At 41.0% G+C, this 23,348-nt stretch overlaps 1 protein-coding gene across 4 annotated transcripts in view; it reads left to right on the top strand.

Annotated features, from left to right (window-relative positions):
- POC1A (POC1 centriolar protein A) overlaps window positions 1-23,348 on the top strand; it is a 107,441-nt gene that overhangs the window by 53,856 nt on the left and 30,237 nt on the right. For all 4 annotated transcript variants that reach the window (XM_084634060.1, XM_084634061.1, XM_084634062.1 and 1 more), the window contains exon 9: window positions 1,008-1,106. In XM_084634060.1, the coding sequence (XP_084490186.1) occupies window positions 1,008-1,106 (99 nt within the window). The remainder of the gene's footprint in view (window positions 1-1,007; window positions 1,107-23,348) is intronic.

The following is a 23,348-nucleotide window of genomic DNA, read 5'->3' as shown; positions in this document are numbered from 1 at the left end:
AAGTCTTCTGCACACTTCTGTTATGAATGTGTTTAATAAAAATTTCCTCTAAGGTTAGAATTAAAATGCTATTTATGGAAGTTAAATTCATAATGTCTATAGCCTGATCCTGCAAAGTTTTATACGCATTCTTGACTTTATGCATTGAGTTATTCTGTGTAAAATTAAACCTGGGTATAAGTCTTTTGGGGGTTTCAGGTTATACACAAAGGTGTCTTTCTATTTTGGCTCCTGTTTCACAATTGCATGATCAGTTTCTGTAACTATGGAAGTATAATGTGAAATACAATTAATATTTCTAAAAACATGGAAATAAAACTGTGAACAGCTTTTTACACCACAAATACTTTTGTATTTAATTAGTTGCTAAAATAAACTCCATAAACGTTAAATCCTACAAGTATTTAATGTCCTTTTATTTGTTGAATAGCTTAAAATATTTTAAACACGTACCAACTTAAATAGGAATCCTAGTTCCATGGGATACTCGACCCAAGGGGGGTCAGAAAAGGCCATTATCTTTTGAGAACTCAAACGATGGGCTTGTCCACACAAACAATTTTGCAGTTTGCTGGGTGTGACTCTACTTCTCACTAGTCTGCTGTGGACTGACTGAACATGTGGCTGTTACTGATGCATGTTAACATGTGTTGATCTAATCCCGTTTCAGAGAGGAGTAGATCAAAGCACATTAACATATTGTTAATTCGCATCAGTTGGGTCCATACAGACAGGCTAGTCCATGGTACACTAGTTGTGGGATAGATTCACGCCCCAGCTTGCAGCAAATTAAATGTTTATGTAGACAAGCCCTATGCAACTTGTCTGTTGAATAACATCTTTCTGATGTTGCCAAAGCCTATTATATTGCTCTTTGCTGGCAAAGCTTTCCTCTCAGAACTCTGGGTGTGCTGACACTTTTCCAGACTGCCAGCAAAATTAATGTATATGTGTAAATTGAGGTTTTAGAAAGGATTATTTTTAGTCAGCTGGTTTTTATTCTGCAGGTGATGGTATGGAAAACTAACGTCGATGCTGCTGATTATGGAGATGTATTGAAAACTCAGAAGTATGCCACTAATGTAACAGGAACTCTTCACAATCTGGTAGGTCAGACCATCTTACATTTAACATTGATGACGTTTTGACTTCCCTAGTTTACCTACCTATACAATATATTTGAGAGGAGACACTAGTTTTTCTTTGAAGCTTTGTGGGGAGAGCTATCTTCTCTCTTCCCTACCAGCTGATCTCCCTGTTTCAAGTCATTACCAGGTGAAGCTAAATTCTAATCAAGTGCCCTAACAATAACTCTTCAGAGGACACTCTTGAAATCTGTGTGAGCACCACTCACTGATATTCTTTCTAACACTTTTAGCTTTTGCGTAGATTGTGAGCCAGCTATTTCCCTTTTCAATGAGAAAACTCAGAGGATATTTAATGAGCATTACCTACACCTTACAAAGTGTCTGGCTGTATTTCAGGCTGCAGAGTCGTCATCTTCTCCAGCATTAACTTAAGTTGCATAAAGTCTGTTTTATTGATGAGACTGGTATTGTTTCTGATTACCCCATAAAAAGTGCAATTAAAGAACTGGATGAGTAATATGGCCTTAGAGAAAGGGGAATATATAAGCAATACTTCAATAGAATTGCTCTTAAAGATACAGTTACCATGTGGATAATGTTTCATTTAAAAGAAAACAAAACAGCAGCAACCGAAGTCTAGTCTTAGAAAAATATGAATAAATCGATTTGGCTTGTGGCAGAATTGTAATAAGAACAGAAGAAAGACCATACTGGAGCAGACCAGTGGCCCTTCTAGTTCAGTAGCCTGTCTTCCCATAGTAACCGGTGCCAGATACTTTAGAGGGAGTGCAGAGAACAGGTCAATTTATCAAGTGGTCCATCCGCTATCATTCAGTCACAGCTTTTGGCAGTCAGACTTAGGGACACCAAGAGCATGGGACTGGGTCCCTGACCATGTTGGCTAATATCCACTAATGGATCTATCCTCCATGAACTTATCTAAATCTTTTTTGAACCCAGTTATGTTTTTGGCCGTTGTGACGTCCCCTGGCATCGAGTTCCACAGGTTGACTGTGCATTATGTGAAGAACTAGTACTTTGTTTGTCTTAAGCCTGCTGCCTATTAATTTAATTGAATGACCCCTGCTTCTTGTTTTATATGAAGCTGCAAATAACACTTTTTTCCTCACACTGCTCATAATTTTAGAGACATCTATCATATCCCCCCTTAGCTGTCACTTTACGAAATGAACTAGGTGATTTTAGACTATTAATAATCTTCCCTAATTTCAGATGGCCTGCCACCCCACAACCCTGCTGCCCTTTCACACATTAAAAGCAGTGTGTCACTGCAAAAGAAGCAGGCGTACCAGGCAGAACCTCTCCTCTCTTTACTCAGCCCTCTCTCCCCCCACCTCCTCTCCCTCCCCGAAGTTCCAATGGCCACTGGTTGTGCTGGCCGTTGTTGTGTGCATGCTTGCGTCTGGAAGATCAGCTGTTCACTCCATGTTAAGAGGAGTTGCAGTCACTTTGGTTCCTTTCTTTCTCAGAGACAGTGGAGACTTCTTTGCTCGACTGGACAGAGGAGCAGGGGGAAGCAACACTTCCAAGGAAAGCAGCATAACCTATCTGTCAAAGTTGCTGCATTCCAAAAGTATTAAACCAGTGAAAATTGCATATACTGGAGTGAAGCATAACTAGATGCAGAGTGAAGTTTTAGTGTGAGGCCTTGTGACAGGGAAACTTTTAAGAAAAATATTACACCATTGCAACATGTGGGAAGAACTGTGGGAGCACTGGCATGGTGTTTAAACACAGTGTCTTCTAGACTTGCTGTGACCATGGTTAGAAGACATCTTGGTTAAAAACACTCGGGTGCCTTTCCATGCTAGCACTACTGCTGGTGGAACTGCATGGGGGTTAGCAAGAGTGGAAGTTAAGAAAAACACTAGTTGACACAGTCTGAGAATGGATAGTCCATTAAAACAATTCAGGACTTCCATGCCACATCTCTGTGATCTCAGCCTCAGTAGAAATTCTCCTGTATCATGGGAATTGGTTAAAATATGTTCTAGCATTGCCATGTGGATGAGAGACAGCTCTGATCCTCAGCAGAACAGTGGACCTTAGGATAAATCTTGGCCCCATTGAAATCAGTAGCAAAACCCCCTTGACTACAGTGGTTACAGGATTGCACTCATGGTCTTCAGGATTGTCACTGTTCTTACCATGCGTATAACAATCATACTGTGAACAGGTGAATTGCAACATGGTTATAAATATAGTGAAAGCAGGACCTACGCGAGTGCTTTATCAGTGGATTTGCTACACATAATCAAAATTATGGTCTTGTCCTTTTTCGTTTCAAAACAAAAACGCTCAACAGCCTCAGTTTTCAGTATCCTGATATACACTGGGTTACAAAGAATATTTCATTTTAAGAATCCATAGTTCTCCTATTACAGGTTGGACTGTAAGAGGATGAGATAAACACAATTTTCCTTGCGAAGAGCCCAAGCACTGATTTAAATTCCATAGGTTGTCTAGCTTTAAAATTGATGTGAAATGGTCTGTAAAGCATAGCAGGTATGGTTGTTGAAAAGAGGTTAATGATTCTGGAGGTGGTTTGATTTATTATTTTAAGTGATTGTAAATAGCTTGAACACGGAGCCCTTGTTTTCATAACATTGCACTTGCACATCAGTTTGACGGCTTCTTATCCTTAAAAGCTATTTTTGGATAATACTCTCTTTAAAGGTAAAATCTGTTTGTTTTTGGTTTTTTTTAAAGCACTTCCTTATAACTCCAGTTTGTTGCAAGCATTAAAACTGAGATATGTTCAGCTTTCTTTATATATAAGGGCTGTGTTTTGTCTCAGGCAAGCTAGAGTGGTTTAAAAACAAGATATTTCTGCAGATAAATTTTGTTATGATTTTGAGAACTTATAGTTTCCTTCCTCCCCTTAGCCTTGTGCTCAACCCACCTCTCAAAAAATTTACAAAATCAAACTTTAAAACTGCAGTTTTTGTTTTTCTTGTAAGTAGCTTTTGATTTTCCGATTAAGAACAATAACTTCACCCACTAAAAAGGGAAGCTGCTTAATCTTTTCCACCACTGCTGCATGACTGTACTACAAATTTTGTTTTTTTAAAAAAGGCTGTCTGCAGAACCCTTTAACTTTGTTACTGAGTTATCCCTTCAAGGGCTATTGTCAATTATTCCTTACCAATACTGCCGATACACTTAGGCATTATACTTTAGTACTTCCTGTGTCATTTTGCCTTTCACCTAAATCAATAAATGTTTCCTAATGAGAGTTTGTGCTACAAAGTCCTGCTACTTTATTAAGCATTGTATACTGACCAAAGTAGAGGTAATGTAAACAAAAACAGAACATGTAATGCCAGATAGCTCTTCTGGCAGCCTCCTTGAGAGAGGAGAAGCAGGTTAGCACGAGTGATGGATATAAGAAGAAATGAGTGATTGCATGTTAAGTTATACATGACTCTTCTATCTTCCGACTACTCTTTGCAACAGACTACTTGAGATCAAACTGGCCTGACATTGCATCGTGGTGGTGGACACAAAACAGAACTTGATCTAAAAATGACTTCCCTTCTGATCCTGGGAGTAGGGGAGGAATAAAATTGCTGCATCCTTTATGAGATATCAGCTAGTTGATCCAGACTTTAGGGACCTTGGCTATAAAGGAAGGATGGGCTTCACCTAAATCAAAATGTAACCTGACTGCTGGCATGTAAAATTAAAAAGGTTGTAGAGGATTTTTTAAACTAAGGGCTGGGGAAAAGCCAACGGGTGCAGACGAGCACATGGTTCAGACAGACACATCCCCAAGGGGAGAATCTATTAATGGGGATTTTCTATATTCTAGCAAAAAGGAGAGAGTAGAATTTGATAAAGTACAGGTAGGAATTGAAGATAAACAGTCTAAAAGAGAATCCCATTCAATTACATCACATGAAAGCAGACAACTAAATGTTGATGATAAATTTCTTAAGTGCCTGGTGTACAAATGCTGGAAGTCTAAATATTAAGATAGGTGAATTTGAGTGCCTGGTATTAATGAGGATATTGATAGACATCACAGAAATTTGGTGGAACAATGTTAATCAATGGGACACGGTACTATCTGGGTACAAAAAATACAGGAATGACAGAGTAAGTTGTGCTGGTGAAGGAGTGGCACTGTCTGTGAGAGAAAGTATAGAGTTAAATGTAGGAAAAATCTTAAATGAATGAAACTGTACCATAGAATCTGTATGGATAGAAATTCCATGTTTGAATAATAAGAGCATAGTAGTAGGAATATACTACCGACCACCTGACGAGGATGATGGTGGTTTTAAAATTCTCGGGGAGCTTGGAGAGGCTATAAAAATAGAAAACTCAGTAATAATGGGAGATTTCAACTATCACCATATTGACTGGGTACCTCAGGATCGGTTGTAGATATAAAATTTCTAGACACCATTAATGACTACTTCTTGGAACAGCTAGTCCTGGAGCCCACAAGGGGAGATACAATTCTTGATTTAGTCCTAAATGGCACACAGGATCTGGTCCAAGAGGTACATATAGCTGAACCGCTCAGTAATAGTGACCATAATGCAGTTAATTTTAACGTCCTTCAAGGGGGGGTGGAGACCAAAGAAGCCCGCCACCGTAGTATTTACTTGAAAAAGGGGAAGTACACAAAAATGAGGAAGCTAATTAAATTGAAATTAAAAGGAACAGTCATGAGTGAAATGTCTGCAGACTACATGGAAACATTTTAAAAATACCATTATAGAGGCTCAAATTAAATCTATATCCCAAATTAAAAAATATTAAGAGGGCCAAAAAAATGCCACCAAGGCTAAACAGAGTTAAAAAGGAGATTAGAGGTAAAAATGCATCCTTTATAAATTGGAAGTCAACTCCTACTGAGAAAAATAAAGGAGCATCTTGAGCAAGTCAAATATAAAAATATAATTAGTCAACCCAAAAAAGAATTTTGAAGAGCAACTAGCAAACTACTCAAAAACTAACAGCAAAAAAATTAAGTACATCAGAAGCAGGCAGCCTGCTAAACAACAGTGGAGGCCATTGGACGATCGAGGTGCTGAAGGAGCACTCAAGGAAGACAAGGCCATTGCGGAGAAGCTAAATGCATTATTTGCATCTGTCTTCACTGCAGAGGATGTGAGGGAGATTCCCATACATGAGGAATTCGGTGACAAATCTGAGGAACTATCCCAGATTGAGGTGTCCGTAGAGGAGGTTTTGGAACAAATTGATAAATTAAACAGTAATAAGTCACCAGGACCAGATGGTATTCACCAGCAGTTCTGAAGGAAGTCAGATATGAAATTGCAGAACTACTAGCTGTGTTATGTAACCTGTCACTTGAATCAGCTTCAGTTCCAGTTGACTGGAGGATAGCTAATGTGACACCAGTTTTTAAAAAAAGGCAGGTGACTCTGGCAATTACAGGCCAGTAAGCCTAACTTCATTACCAAGCATATAGGTTGAAGCTATATTAGGGAACAGATTTATCAGGCACATAGATTAATACTGTATAATGGGGAAGAGTCAACATGGCTTTTGTGAAGGGAAATCATGCCTCATCACGTTGTTAGAATTCTTTGAGGGAATCAACAAACGTGGATCCAGTGGATATAGTGTACTTGGACTTTCAGAAAGCCTTTGACAATATCCCTCACCAAAGGCTCTTAAGCAAACTGAGCAATCATGGGATAAGAGGAAGGGTCCTTTCATGGATCAGTAACTGGTTGAAAGATAGGAAAGAAAGGCTAGGAATAAATTGTCAGTCTTCAGAATAGAGAGAAGTAATTACCTGTGTTCCCCAGGGATCTGTACTGGGGCCGATCAATGTATCCATAAATGATCTGGAAAAAGGGGTAAACCGTGAGGTGGCAAAGTTTGCTGGTGGTACAAAATTATGCAAGATAGCTAAGTTCAAAGCAGACTGCAAAGAGTTACAAAGGGATCTCACAAAACTGGATGACTGGGCAACAAAATGGCATGTGAAATTCACTGTTGATAAATGGAAAGTAATGCACACTGGAAAACATAATCCCAACTATACGTACAAAATGATGGGGTCTAAGTTAGCTGTTATCACTGAAGAAAGAGGTATTGGAATTATTGTAGATAGTTTTCTGAAAACATCTGCTCAATGTGCATTGGCAGTCAAGAAAGCTAACAATGTTAGGAACCATTAGAAAGGGATAGATGGTGGTGGTAGCAGCATTGCATTAATTCCTGAGACCCAAATCGGGATCAGGGCATCTCACTAGGTGCTTTCTAAGCTCCTAGGAAGATATGGTTCCAGGCACAAGCAGCTTAGTTTTAGATCTCAATCCTGTAAATGCTTCAGCACTCAACTTTAAGCATGTGACTAGTGAGTGAAGTCCAAGGGGCTACTTACATGCCTAAAGCTAACCATGCATGTAGGAAGTTATAGGATGGGGGTCTGAAGAAAGAGTTTAGGATTGAAAGTCTGGATCCTGCAAATGACTCCAAATGGATAGATGCTTATGCCTCTGCAGAGGCCGCTTGAATCAGTGGGGCTCACTGTGGGCACAGGAGTCTGTGCATATGACAGGATGAGGCCTAAAGAACATATTTCCATCTTCTTGGAACATGTGATCTGAAATCTTTAATCCTATAATTTATTCTTCACAGAGAGTTGATCACACTGTCATAATTTCTTCTCAGTACAAAGGAAGCATATTGATAGGATGTAATTCCCTTACATTACTGACATGATTTTACTAGCATATGTATTTCATTATATGATATATTTGTTGGTATTATTTTCCAGATTCTAGGAAGACTATGTATAGTAAATTCTTTGAAGAGCAAATGCTGAACAATTGATATCACATTGGCATTTGGAAACTGCTTAGATATTTATCTGTATTTGTGCATTAAAAAGGGTGGTGGTGAACAAAATTGTGGGTTTTAAGCTAAATTTGTAAATATAACTTTTCATACATACGAAAATAAGGAAAATTCAGTATCTTAAATAGACTTCTTTTCTTAAGCTCAAATATTGGCCTTTGTTTAGGCATGTTAGCATCTAAGTTTTGAAGTATGTGATATTACTGCAGTGCAGGAGTTACACTAGATAGGCTGAGATGGATTTTAGAATGTACAGCTGTATTTTCTGCTGATTTTTACTTTCTGAAAGCCCTGCTTTTTGTCTGATGCTTGCGAAGCTTGCTCTAGGCCCTTCCGTGAAACTCTTTTTACTGTGAGGAAAGTTTTACGCACTATGGTACATGGGGAGACATGGTCTTGAGTGAGGAATTTTTAAAAGTGTGAAGATGTGAGCGTATGATGATGAACATGGCAAAAGGTAAGATTATCACTGATGGCAGAGGAAGTGTGCTATACCTCTTCAGATGTGATTTTTGCAACCATATGAGTCAAATACTTACTTTAAAAAAAAAAAACAAATATAGCGTATACGTATTCCAGAATGAGTCCTGGTGCCTTTGGTCTGTCTGCAGAATCTTGGTTTTTGAAATAAATAGGCTTTGCAGAATTCAGTTATTTTTAATAATTTCAACAGCTAATCCCGATGCTTTTTTGTAAGCATTTTTTCTGTTATCTATTTAAATTTTTAAAGTTGGGGTAAATTATCGAGGGGGGTCACACAATAATTATTTAATGACTGTAGATGTTGAGATTCAAAAAGTTAAATCTTTATGACCATAAAAACAAATATTTCAACATCACATGTCAAAATATACAAAGTAAGTGTCGTTAAACTCTTAAGATCTTAAGCAGCGTTTTCTTCCTTTCTGGATCTAAATTTGGTTATTGGTGAAATATTTTTTCTTCATTTTGTGTGTACAATGAAAAAGACATTTACCAGTAAACATCTAATCCTTCCAAGCCTAGAAATGTTATGGATGTGTTTAAATAGCACAGCCAGCAAATGTATTAAATTAGTTGCCGTAACTTAGAACAACACATCTGGATATGTCTGAGTGTTTCAGGTGTGCCTATTTGGAAGACTGAACTTATGTATTCAGATGTGCAAAATTAGTCTCAAAGCTTCATGCTTCCACTCTAACAAATAGTCCTCTTATCCTTCTTAAATTTTAATTTGTGTGGGTGTAGATGTGGATGGATTGGTGTGTATACCCACACACCCTCTACATGTCTTAAGGGGAACACTGCTCAGTAAAACGTTTTCCAATAGTAATCTTAATTTTCAATTTGTGTTTAACAGTTTGTGAAATTTAGAAGCTAGTGGTATAGCAAACTCACGAACAATAGTGGTATAGTTGCAGTACATTCTAACCAAAGGGACAGTAGCATGTTCTCTTCCTAAACCAATGCTTTTCTGGTCTGAGCACACTTGACTTGACCTTATCTTGTTGGAAAAGCTAAGTAAGTTTGGAACTCTTCCTTCACTGGTGGATTTAATACTTCCTCCCATGGTCGCTTACTCAGTGAATGTCTTAATTCCTCAGCATCTGTCATTCTAAAATGGCCGTCCGTAAAAGGGGCTGGGACATCTTCCTATAGAAGCGTTAATGTTGATTCTTAGTGACTTCAGGAAAAATGGCTCTACCTTGTAAGTTGGATAAAATCCTTCCCGAACAACGAAGAAACTGAATAATTTTAAACAGCCCTAGTGAATAGTCATTGGCTCTACCTTTTTATCTCTGCTGCATGCTTCCATGTTATCTTTGCCATCTAAGTTCATTCATATGCTTAACTGCGATATCTTTTATGTTGTCCCTTGTTTCTTTTTTTAATATTATTTTTGAAATGCAATACATGCCAAGGCATCAAACCATTACTTTCAAATACATTTTACTTACTAGTTACTCATTATAATGATGATGTAGAAGTAAAGCATATAGTTCATCAAGATTTGTGACTTACTTTTTGTGTGATTAATTTATTAATTTTCATAAAGAGGCAAACAGTAAAAATACAAACAGGTAAATCACTCAGTTTGTATGCCAGCAAATACTGCACATTTCACAGATTATCGAACAATATTATGCAATTATGCATCTTTTCAACTTGTCTGGTCTTGCAACTTTGACAATACAAAATTAGAGAATATTACTCAGACATAACATGTTAAGGCGGGTAACAATAATAAACAAAATGACATGCACAAATTGGCAAAAAGGGGAAGAGAGGATAGGCCAGGAGGGGAAGAGGTGGGGAAAAAAGTGAGAAGTCAGCTCAAATAATTCTAAGCTTCCATTCCACTTAACTCAGCATTCCTTATTCAGATATATCAAGAAATAGAGGTCCAAATTTATTTGAATTCATATCATTGCTCTTGACATTGATAAGCTATCTTTTTTTTTTTTTTTTTTGCTGCTAACTCGGGTCGAATAGCACTGCTCTGTTCTGGGCATAAGCCTACTTCTTCATTTTTGTAAAATCATGTGCTTAGTAATCATTGGAGCTCTCAAGAACCAACATCTTTGTGGTGGAGTTAAACTCAGCATAGCAGGTATATACCATAGGATATAATTTTCGGCTGAGGTTTGGTTGCTCAAGCCAAGCACTGTTTCCATTCTTGTGTCCACCTCTTTCCATAGCTGCCTGGCTACTGGACGGTCCCATAGCATTTACATCAGGCTTCCTTTTTCTTTATTACAGCGCCAACAAATATCAGAAGACAAGGCCCCCATCTTTTACAGTATCTGTGGCGTCCAATACATTTTGAAAAGATGTGGTGTCATTTGTAGCCTGAGATCCACAGAAACATTTTTAACATTCTGTAATATGCTCTGCCACTAGGGTTCTTTTAAGGACTGTCATAACTCCCCTTCCCATGCTCTCACAAAAAACTCCAGACCAATGGAAGTCCTCTTCCTTAGTAAAGCATACGTAGTGGACATGGGCCTGTGGAGTTTATGAAGTATTTCCAAAGTTCCCAGTAGATCTAAGGCCTCTGGAAGTCCTAGGGCATCTGGACCAAATTGATGCATTATCAAGTGTTTTAGTTATTATCAAGTATTGCCATTCCACTGAGATTGGCAGGTCATCTAGTTGCTTAAGTCCATGGCTCTCAACCTTTCCAGACTACTGTACCCCTTTTAGGAGTTTGAATAGTCTTGCATGCCGCAAGTTTCACCTCCCTTAAAAACTGCTTGCTTACAAAATCAGACACAAAAATACAAAAGTGTCACAGCATGCCGTGACTAAAAAAATTGCTTACTTTCTCATGTTTTAGCATATAATAAAATAAATCAATTGGAATGTAAATATTGTATTTAAATTTCAGTGTATAGTATATAGAGCAGTATAAACAAGTCATTGTTTAAATTTTTAGTTTGTACTGACTTCGCTAGTGCTTTTTGTGTAGCCTGTTGTAAAACTAGTCAAATATCTAGATGAGTTGATGTACCCCAAGAAGACATCTTCGTACTCCTGGTTGAGAACCACTAGTTTAAGTGTTAGAAAAGATACACAGCCCTCATCCATGACTAATTGGGAAATCCATATGATGCCTGTTCAGCCAGTTCTTCTAAATTATAGTTTTTTCCCCAATTTACAAGTTTGGGTTACCCCAGATAGATGCTCTTCCAAAATGGTTAGGATGAAATTGGTACCCCTTAGCTAGGTTGGCCCAGACCCTTCATGTAGCCTCCACAGCAGGCACCTTATTTTTCTCCACTGGACAAAAGATGAATGGAGCAGACCCTCAGAGGGAACTGGATGCATCAATACTAGGGCTGTCAAGCAATTAAAAAAATTAATTGTGATTAATTGTGCGGTTAAACAATAATAGAATACAATTTATTTAGATATTTTTGGGTGTTTTTTACGTTTTTAAATATATTGATTTCAGTTACAACACAGAATTCACTGAATGCATCCGATGAAGTGAGCTGTAGCTCACGAAAGCTTAGGCTCAAATAAATTGGTTAGTCTCTAAGGTGCCACAAGTACTCCTTTTCTTTTTGCGAATACAGACTAACACGGCTGCTACACAGAATACAAAGTATACCGTGGTCACTTTATTTTTATTACAAATATTTGTACTGTAAAAAAAAAAAGAAATAGTATTTTTCAGTTCACCTAATACAAGTACTGTAGAGCAATCTCTTTATCATGAAAGCTGAACTTACAAATGTAGATTTATGTACAAAAAACCCCTGCATTCAAAAATAAACCATTGTAAAACTTAAGAGCCTACAAGTCCACACGGTCCTACTTGTTCAGCCAATCGCTCAAACAAGTTTGTTTACATTTGCAAGAGATAATGCTGCCCACTTCTTGTTTACAATGTCATCTGAAAGTGAGAACAGGCTTTCTCATGGCACTTTTTTAGCCAGTGTCACAAGATATTTCTGTACCAGGTGCTTCAACCATCATTCCAGAGGATATGCATCCATGCTGATGATGGGTTCTGCTCGATAATGATCCAGTGCAGTGCGGACTGACACACATTCATTTTCATCATCTGAGTCAGATGCCACCAGCAGAAGGTTAATTTTTGGTTCAAGTTCTATAGTTTCCACATCAAAGTGTTGCTCTTTTAAGACTTCTAAAAGTATGCTCCACACCTTGTCCCTCTCAGATTTGGAAAGCACTTCAGATTCTTAAGCCTTGGGTCGAGTGCTGTAGCTATTTTTAGAAATCTTACATTGGTACCTTCTTTGCATTTTGTCAAATCTGCAGTGAAAGTGTTCTTAAAACAAACATGTTCTGGGTCATCATCTGAGACTACTATAACATGAAATATATGGCAGAATGTGGGTAAAACAGCAGGAGACGTACAATTCTCCCCCAAGGAGTTGAGACACAAATTTAAGAAGTGCATTTTTTTTTTTTTAAACAAGCATCCTCAGCATGGAAGCATGTCCTCTGGAATGGTGGCCAAAGCATGAAGGGGCATATGAATGTATAGCACATCTGGCACGTAAATATCTTGCGACGCCGGCTACGACAGTGCCATGGGAACACCTGTTTTCACTTTCAGGTGACATTGTTTTGTTTTTGAGTGCAGTTATGTAACCAAAAAAAAAAAAAATCTACATCTGTAAGTTGCATTTTCACAATAAAGAGATTGCACTACAGTACTTGTATGAGGTTAGTTGAAAAATACTATCTTTTATCATTTTTACAGTGCAAATATGTATAATAAGAAAATATAAAGTGAGCACTGTACACTTTGTATTCTGTGTTGTAACTGAAATAAATATATTTGAAAATGTATAAAAACATCCAAAAATATTTAATACATTTCAATTGGTATTCTATTATTTAACCATGCGATTAAAACTGTGATCAATTGCAATTAATTTTTTTAATAGCGATTAATTTTTCTCAGTTAATTGCATGAGTTAACTGCGATTAATCGACAGCCCTAATCAGTACCCATTCAGTTTCCACCCATGCGAGTATACTGGGGTTAGCATGCTTTGCCCACTTTGACATCTGACACAATAAGAGCATAATAGTAATTTTATAGGTCTGGAAGCCCATCCCTACCCAGACTAAAAGTAGCTGGAGTTTTTTAAATGGTAGTCATAGGCATTGACCTGGACCCGACAGAAAAGCTCTCATAATGTTGTTAAATTGTCTAGAATAAGATGGAAGGATATTTACAGGTAGGCTATTTAGAATACAGACGAGCCTTGGCAGAGAATATTCATTTTTATTGTATTAACCCTTCCCCACAGGCTCAGGGAGAGAGGATGCCACCTATTTGTATCACTAGTTATATGAAAGAAAATAGTTCATTAATGTTTCTTGGTACTTTTATATCCAGGTACCTGATTGCATCAGTTTGCCTATGGAAATTCCATTCAGAAAAAGCCCTACATGATAACCAGGAGATTTCCAATAGTTTCAGTTTTTCCCAATTTAGTTAGTACTAGATACTGCTCTGAATTTTTAAATTAGTAATAGGAGAGCTGGAATAGTGGTTTCTGGTTTGAATATATACCAAAGAACATCATCTGCATAGAACATCAATTTATATTCCATGGAATCAGTTATATGCCTCGGGTATCTAGGTGAGCCCATATAGCTACTGCCAGGGGCTCAAGAGCTAAATCAAAAAGCAATGGAAGTAACAGGCACCCTTGCCTAGTATCCTGGAGGAGGCTAAGATCTATGATTTTACAGACTTCCCAAATCCAAACTACCGGTCTCATTTTACTCCCAGCTAAATCTGTTTATTGTTGTACCATTTTCTTTTCCACATTTGCCCTGTGGTCTGTCACATTGCTCTCATTGCTGAGTGCTGCATTCATTCCATTATCCAGTCATTCTTTATGTAAGTAAATTCTTCCTGAATTACTCATATGTCATATGTTTTTTCTGTTCTGACCTCTTGGTTTTCAAATTAGTAACTATCTCTAATTTTGGCATCAGCTCATACTTCCCTTTTAGCATTTTTTTTCTTCTACTTGCTGTCGCATCCCCTCTTGGCGTGAATTTTCATCTAGCTGCATGGAACTAGAACTCCCATTAACAGATAATGCCCTGCACGATCAGATGTGAATATATACTGTACCTTGCCCTTCAGATAAACTGCTGCTGTATTCTACAGGAAAAGCCAAAAACACTACACTGAAGTAGGAGTGGTAGTGCAATGTTTGATTACTGTAGAATTATGCAGTGGGAGTCTTATGCCCCTCCTCTAGTTTTGCTCCACTTAGAGGATGACAGTCTACTACTGCTTTCAGTTACTCTGTTAGCTCAGTGCAGTGGATCTAAAGGTTCCAACCCTGCTGATGACCTTTGTAGGTGTCAGCATGATGCCACATGATGGAATTTCTGTTTCTTCTTCGAGAACATGTTTCCCTAGCCTTAAGCTCTGGATTGGCTGAAACTTTCAAAAAATTCAGCCTGAGGCAGGCAGACACCATGGAAAATTTCAGCACAAATTATTAAAATTTGACAATGTTGGTTATAAGCAGCTGAAAACCGGGGTCTGATCATGGAAAGTGTCAGATATCTGTAACTGTAGATATCATTCCTTGTGTCACCTATAATAAATTGGGGGAGTCTTCTGTTTTGAAACTAGATTTGATCGTAGCAGCTTTATCTTTCTTTGTGGAAAACGTGCATCTTCAAAACGTGTGAATTAAAGGAACAAAGACCTCTAAAAGTTTTGTACAGCACTAGAACTGTCAATATATTAGCAGATAACTATGCAATGTATGGCAGACCTTTCTTGCAATACTTACACAAACGTCTCCAATCGGGCTAGGTCCCGGACAATTGGAAAAAGGCAAATATAGTGCCAATCTTTAAAAAAGGGAAGAAGGAGAACCCAGGGAACTACAGAATCACCTCAGTCCCTAGAAAAATCATGGAGCAGGTCTTCAAGGAAACCATTTTGAAGCAGTTGGAGAAGAGGAAGGTGATCAGGAACAATCAACGTGGATTCACCAAGGGTAAGTCATGCCTGACCAACCTGATTGCCTTCTACGATGAGATAACTGGCTCTGTAGATATGGGGAAAGGAGGGGATGTGGTATATCTGGACTTTAGCAAAGCTTTTGATATGGTCTCCCACAGTATACTTGACAGCAAGTTAAAAAAATATGGATTGGATGAATGGACTGTAAGATGGATAGAAAGCTGGCTAGATTGTCAGGCTCAACTGGTAGTGATCAATGGCTTGATGTCTTGTTGGCAGCCGGTATCAAGCGGAGTGCCCCAGGTGTTGGTCTTGGGGCTGGTTTTGTTCAACATCTTTATTAATGAGATGGATCGCTGCGAACTTGCTGAGGGTGCAGAGGGCAATGAAAATTATTAGGGGGCTGGTGCACATGACTTCCGAGGAGAGGCTGAGGGAATTGGGCTTGTTTAGTCTGCAGAAGAGAGGAGTGAGGGGGGATTTGATAGCAGCCTTCAACTACCTGAAGGGGGATTCCAGGGAGGATGGAGCTCGGCTGTTCTCAGTGGTGGCAGATGATCGAACAAGGAGCAATGGTCTCAAGTTGCAGTGGGGGGGGTCTAGGTTGGATATTTAGGAAACACTATTTCACTATGAGGGTGGTGAAGCACTGGAATGGGTTACCTAAGGAGGTGGTGGACTCTCCATCCATAGAGGTTTTTAAGGCTGGGCTTGACAGAGCCCTGGCTGGGATAATTTAGTTGGGATTGGTCCTGCTTTGAGCAGGGGGTTGGACTAGGTGACCTCCTGAGGTCTCTTCCAATCCAGTCTTCTATGATTCTGCTTCTATAATTTTAATGTACTGTTTTCAATTCCTACAAATCTTTTTACTGGCCTATATTAAACTGTGGTATCTGACAAGCTGTGATGCCTAAAGAACCATTGCCAGGTTGAGTGAAGTCACATTATGAAAATCTCATTGTTTCACTTTTCCTGGGTTTTTATTTCCCATCCTTGCTGATTAATAAAAACTCTGTGGAGAAGCTTCTAATTAAATAAAAAGAATGTATAATAGATGTTCACACTTGGGTGCATGCTTTCTGCAAATGATGGAATTAGAGCATTGCAAGTTCAGTTCTTCAACATCCTCAGCATTGGGTAATACAGGACTAAGTCTTACTGAAGTATTTCAATGAACAGATATAATATTAATTGATAGTGCAAACATTAATGAAATAAAACAAACTTACTACCCAGAAGCCTTACAAAAACACAAGCAATATCCTTTCAGCGTCAGGACTTTGTTTCCATCTTTCGCTAAGAGAGAGGATGCCCATGAGACGGGTTAAGATTTGCAGTGCCATATTTTGGGCTTCTTTGCCTTCTTCAATGTGGCCTTAAGGCATTGATGTATCACAGCAGATACAACCTTTAGTTGTAAAGTGCTGGAGGCACTTGTTCCTGAACAATCTTTCTTCTTCGAGATGTGTGTCCCTGTGGGTGCTCCACTTTATGTGTTTGTGCGCCCATGTGCTCGTAGTCGGAGACTTTTGGTAGCAGTGCCCAGATGGGTCGCACATGTGTGGTCCCTGCCTCGCAGTCAGTTAACCGATGCTGTGCGACCAACCCCCACTCAGTTCCTTCTCTGCCGCCCTTGGCTAGGAGTCAGAGCAAGCAGCTAACTTTTGTAGTTAATTAGTTACAGTCAGTTACTTAGTTTCCTTGTTAGCAGCTACTTAGCTTGTTTCCCTTTTCTTTTCTCCTTGGTTTAAAAAAAACAACCAACCACCTCACGGCCAGGAACTTCAGAAAAACAACATTTTGAGAGCGAAAGCCCCCCTTCCCAACGGGAATGCCCGATTTCCTGGGCTTTCAGCGCCTTGCCTCCAGGCTCACAGTGCCTGTCCCTGACAGCCAAGTTCGGTGTGTTTGCTGCCTGGCCAAAGCAGGCATGCCACAAAGTTTTGCATTGCCTCAGGCTCATGGCCAGAATGGCACAGAGTGGAGAGATCTCTTGGACCTGTGGCAGAGCAGGAGGCTCAGGACCCCTCCTCTCCCACCTCACTTCGCCAACCGTGGCTTCGGACAGGGGTCCTTTCTCCAACCCCACATCGGAGTGCCCCGCCGGGCGTCACTCGAGGAAGCACCTGGATCCCCACCACAGGATTTAAAAAAAAACAAACAAACCAAACCCCCCCCCCCCCACAGCTGTCCCACGGATAATAATAACACCGGCTGTGCTGTCAGCACTGGGAGCTCGGGTGGCTAGAGCTCCGGCACTGCTGCAGACAGAGACTGCAGGGGATGGCTCTGGCACAGGCACTGAGGGGAGGTCAGAGCCCAGTGCCTCCATGCAACAATCTACAGCCGCTTTGTGGGCAGGCATCCAATACCGGCACCGGCTGTGCTGTCAGCACCGGGAGCCGAAGTAGTGGAAAATCCTGGCACTGCTAGAGCCAGAGACTCTGCAAGAGCCGGCTCTGACACAGGCACTAAGGGGAAACCAAAACCCTGTGTCTCTGCACCGCGCTGTACAAACGGCGGCGTGGCGCCCAACACTCACAGAGGCGCAGCCAGCAGTGCCGCCTTCTCTTCCACAGTCCGGACACTGACAAGGAGGCAGCCGCAAGGACCAGTCAAACCAGCACAGCAGCAGTTCCTCAGACAGAGGGTTCTGGTATTCAGCTCTGCCCCGATCCCCCTATCCGCGGTACCAATACGAGAATGATACCCTCGGCACCAAGTCTTCCTGCATCCCCAACATCACTCACTGTCTCGCTCCTTATTTGAAGGAGGAAGACAAGGAAGAACAGAAGCTATTCCCCCACCGGCTCCTATCCATCAGGAGTCAGTCAACCCAGGAATCTCTCCTGGGGTATATTATGCTGTCCCCAGGTACTTACAGTGGTATGGGGACCCCCTATGCCGCTCCCATCCCAATGGGTATACTGGACTCCATGGGTCATGTGCCCCACACGAGGGGGGACTTCTTGCCACAGCCAGACCCAGCACACAGTAATTCCCCACAGATTCTGTACCTGCACCCTCAGTGGTACCAGGGAAAGTGGAGGAAGAACCCCCACTCCTGCAGGGGACATCACCTACCCACTTGCCATCATTGTCTACAGAGGACACCTTTATGCCTCCTCCCCCTAATATAGGGGATGATTTCAAACTGTTCCATGGCTTATTTGAGAGGGTGGCCCTCTCTGGACATCTCCCTTGAGGAGGTCCCCGTGATACAGCATGGGCTAGTGGACTTCTGCATACATCCACTTCATTTAAAACAAGAAATTGCCCTTCACATGAATGAGGCACTGATGGACCTGTAATGGTCATTCTGTGGACCCCTGTGGCTGCCTCTCCAGCCGGCGGGAGGTCTGACAGGAGGTGTGTACCAACAAAGGGCACAGACTTCGCATCCAGCGCCTTATTTCTTAGTGATAGATGCAGTCCAGCGACGTGGCATGCAACAACAGCCCAGAAACACAGCTCAGGATAAAGACTGGAAAAGACTTGATCAGTTTTGGCAATAAGTTACTCACTCCTTGGCTACATCTCACCTCTTCATAGCCAACCATGCGACATTACTAACGAAATACAACTATACAGACTAAACAAAAATGTCCGAATTGATTAATTTTATTGACAAGGACAAGGGATAACAATTTGCAGCACTTGATTCTGAGGACAGGGCTGCAACATCTGTGTCGACGGTGGTTGTAATGAGAAGGACCTCATGGCTCTGTCTTTCTGGCTTCCCCGAAGAGGTGCAATCCACGGTGGAAGACTTGCCAGCCCAATTTATTCGCCAAAAAGACAGACGACTCACTCCACTCATGGACTCACGAGTGACTCTCCAATCCTTGGGAACCTATCACCCCAAACCCAAGAGGAAACAGAGGAATTAGTTTACATCCCAATGATACCACTGACCAATGTATTCACAACAACAGCGGTGATTTGACTCACAAGGTCGCAGACACAGGCCCTGAGGGGACAACAATTTACTTCTCAAGTTGCTGTATCCCAGCCATCAACCTCCGATAATTCAACAAGTTTGTCAGAAACACAACGATTCAAGATGGTCACACTACACACTATAAGCATCTGCCTGCTAAAAGCGTCAACCCAGCAAACAGTATTGCAAGCCATCAAACAGGTGGTGACCCTCTTCACGAATCTGGGCTTCCTAATAAATACCAACCAGCCTCTCTAACAACAGTGCAAGAGCTGGACTTCATTGGGGCCAACCACAACTGTATTGAGGCCATAGCCTCACTACCGAGATAACGTTCTCTCTCTGTCACTGGCCTCATACCTACTGCGTGAAATAGCCCACAGGTATCTGCCAGGACTTGCCCCCAACTCCTTGACCACATGGCAGCCACAACATTTGCTGTCAGACACACCAGATTAAACATCCATTGCTTACAAGGAAGGCTACGTATCCGCTTGTTCCACACAGGCACAGCATAAACAAGCACCCCATGATATCGGGCAAAATAAAGGACCCCCTTCTCTGGTGGGCAAAACCGACCAACGTATGCACGGGGTCATGCTTCATTCAGACAATAAATGCCTCACTCCTGGGATGCGGCGCACACTTGCACCCACATTCTATATAGGGCTGCTGGTCCTCTGCAGAATCCCTTTGACACATAAACCTATTGGAGCTTCAAGCTGTCTGCAGTGCTTGCTCCCAATTCCTGCCACTCATCAAGGACAAGCCTATCTGAAGCCTTAGCTTGTATGTATTATATATACAGACAAGGGGGAGCACACTCACAATACCTCTATGTGCAAGCCATAAAACCATGACATTGGTGCAACAGACACAAATCCACACCAGCACAGCAGATACCTCAGCAGACAGATTTCTCAGGACCACAAAGGGAGCTCGACAACTCAGTACTCCTGCATGTATTTCAATACTGGGAGGTTCCCCACAGTAGACCTTTTTACAACTGCACAAAATACCAAACACCCTTGTTTTCATTCTGGTGCAGGTCTTGGTGTGCAGTTGTTAGGCGATGCATTGCTCCTTGAGTGGAACATTCCCCTTCTCTATACCTTTCCTTCTATTCCTCTCTTGAACCTAGTGATCCACAAGATCAGGCTGATGGGCCACAGTAATTCTACTAGCATGGTCTTGCCAAACCATGGTATCTTTATCCCGTCAGCATGACCGTGCGTCCATGAATCACACTTCCACTTCTGTATCACCCGCTGACCCAGGACTCAGGCCGTGTCCTGCATCAGAACATGGCTGCTCCATGGCTCATGGACCCAGAGCTTATCTGTTCAGAGGAGGTACAAAATATACTGTTACACAGTTGAACAGTTATGAACTGTCACCCATACACCCTGAAGGGGAGACGAGTTAAGGCCTGGTGCCAACTAAAACAGATGACTTCCATCCCAGGGACATTACCCTCTATACCGCGTTACCTATTAGAACTCAGATGGTCAGACCTATCCATGAGCTCAATAAAAGTCCATCTACCTAACATCACAACATTCCACACCAAGGTAGATTGCCATCCCATCTTTACCCATCTACTGACCCAATGTTTCCTCAGAGGACTCAATAATGCGTACCCTGAACTATGTGAGCCTACTTCACAATGGGACCTGAACCTGGTCCTTCGGATCATCACCTCTTCCCCATTTGAACCCATGATGACATAATCACTGCTACACCGTTCTATGAAAGTAGCATTTATTGTGGCAATGACATCTGTCAGACGTGTGGGAGAACTCTGGGCTTTCATGGCGGAACCCCCATACATAGTTGTCTTTGAGGATAAAGCCTCCCTCAGACCACACCACTAAACCCTACACAGATAGAACACATTACACACTTCATAATCTTGATGTTCGGAGGGCATTGGCTTCTTATATAGACAGGACTAAACCATCCCATAAATCACCCAAACTGTTTCTATCCATCACTGAATGTTCCAAAAGGAGCTCCATCTCTAAACAAAGAATTTCCAAGTAGATCCATAATCACATAAAACTCTATCATCAGTGTGACTGCCAATCCCCCATGGGTTTTTGCTCACATCCCACTAGAGCCTTTAAAACAGCCTCCACGACTTCCCTGCACAATGTACCTATCATGGGCATTTATAGAGTTGCTACTTGGGCCTCAGCCCATACCTTTAGACAGCACTATGCATTAGAGCAACAAGCAACATCTGATACCTCCTTTGGATGCTCTGTACTATCGAGGTCACGACCTCAACTCCGAAGCCCCTCCTTCCATCGGAGGGCACTGCTCTGAAGTCACCGAAAGTGGAGCACCCACAGGGACAACACTCGAAGAAGGAGAGGGTTACTCACCTTGTGCAGTAACTGAGGTTCTTCGAGATGTGTGTCCCTGTGGGTGCTCCACTACCCTCCCTCCTCCCCTCTACTTCGGAGTTTCCTTATTAGTCTCTGCCGTAGAGAAGGAACTGAGTGGGGGTTGGTTGCACGACATCGGTAACTGCCTGCAGCAGCGCGAGGCAGGGACCATGCATGTGTGACCCAACTGGGCACTGCTATCAAAAGTCTTAGACTATGAGCGCAGGGGTGCATGAACACCTAAAGTGGAGCACCCACAGGAACACACATCTCGAAGAACCTCGATTACTGCACAAGGTGAGTAACCTCCTCTTTCCTTCCATATTCCATTTTCTGTAAATGCTAGGCAGATCCCAACAGTTCTAGAGTCATGTACTGGAGTTACGGGAAGGAAAATATTTACCTGTAAATGTATTGCTGAATCACTTTAGTCTGGAACTTCCATACTGCCAAGGTCTCAGATGCCACTTTTTTTTTAGGAAGTCTGTTACTACAAGTTGTACTCTCAGAAAATGCAATTGTCATTTAATTTCAGAGTTTATTCCTACTAACAAATGTTTTTTTGTCTGTCTGGCTTTCCAGTTGTGGGACAGAGCGTAGTGAGTACAGTGTGTCTTAAATTAGAGATTTAAAACTGCATTTTTTTCTATGCACTTTTGTTTTGCATGCATGTAACCTTTTCCAAATTGGAAATGGCAACTGGGCCTTTATTACCAATTTCATTGACTGTATAATATATGCTAAGCTATGGTAAGCCAAATTGTATGAAATATGCACTCATAGCTGTAGAAATTGATATTTTACTTTTTGATCAGGAGCCTTACAGCAATAAAGCTTAGAAATTTCATTTTGTGGGAGATGACTGCTTTTATTTTACTCCTGAGGGCTGATGAATTACATATTGAATGGTTAAAAACATTTTGATATCAAACAAGATGTTCAAAGCATTCTAGAGAAATGATTCTCAAGGTTAGGATTTAATTAAACTGTTTAAAATCCACAGTTGATGGCACCTTTTTAGCAGCCCACACAGACAGGCATAGGATTGAAAGGGCATATAAATAGAGCTGTAGTCTAGCAGAGGTCATTCTAGGTTAGGGTTGAGACATGTTGGTTGTGGAAGTTTAGATTACAGCTGTAAGTTCTGTATCTGTTTTGAAGGTATAGTGACTTGAGTTGTGAAGACTTTTTATTAGTCTGGGGCCGCTCATAGCACTAAATTGAGTGGTTTGGGGAGTGGGTATGTGGGAAGAAAGAGTCCCACTGTTGTGACCACCAGTGTAAATACTGCAATAAACCTTGCAGCAGCACCAGACTTGATGTAGACAAGACACAATTAAAGGAGGGACTCAATTGCATCTTGGATGTTAGAAAGGTGTCTGAATTTACCTGAACAGAGCTAGACAAACAAGACTGTGGTCTTCGTGAAGCATTATCTCAGATGCAGAGCGAGCAAGGTATGTACATTTGATTGCAAACTGTATCAGAGCAAGCAATAAAAATGAGACATAGGCTCCCAAATCAGCTAAGCATTGCAATGCTAAGTGCAGCAATACCTAAATACTTTTTAAAAATCTGGGCTTATGGAAACAGTATTGGTA

This window comes from Lepidochelys olivacea (genome assembly GCF_965140295.1).
Source record: "Lepidochelys olivacea isolate rLepOli2 genome assembly, chromosome: 7".
NCBI classification, from domain to species: Eukaryota; Metazoa; Chordata; order Testudines; family Cheloniidae; genus Lepidochelys; species Lepidochelys olivacea.
The sequence above is the reverse complement of the archived record's forward strand: the minus strand, read 5'-3'. Positions and strand labels throughout refer to the sequence as shown.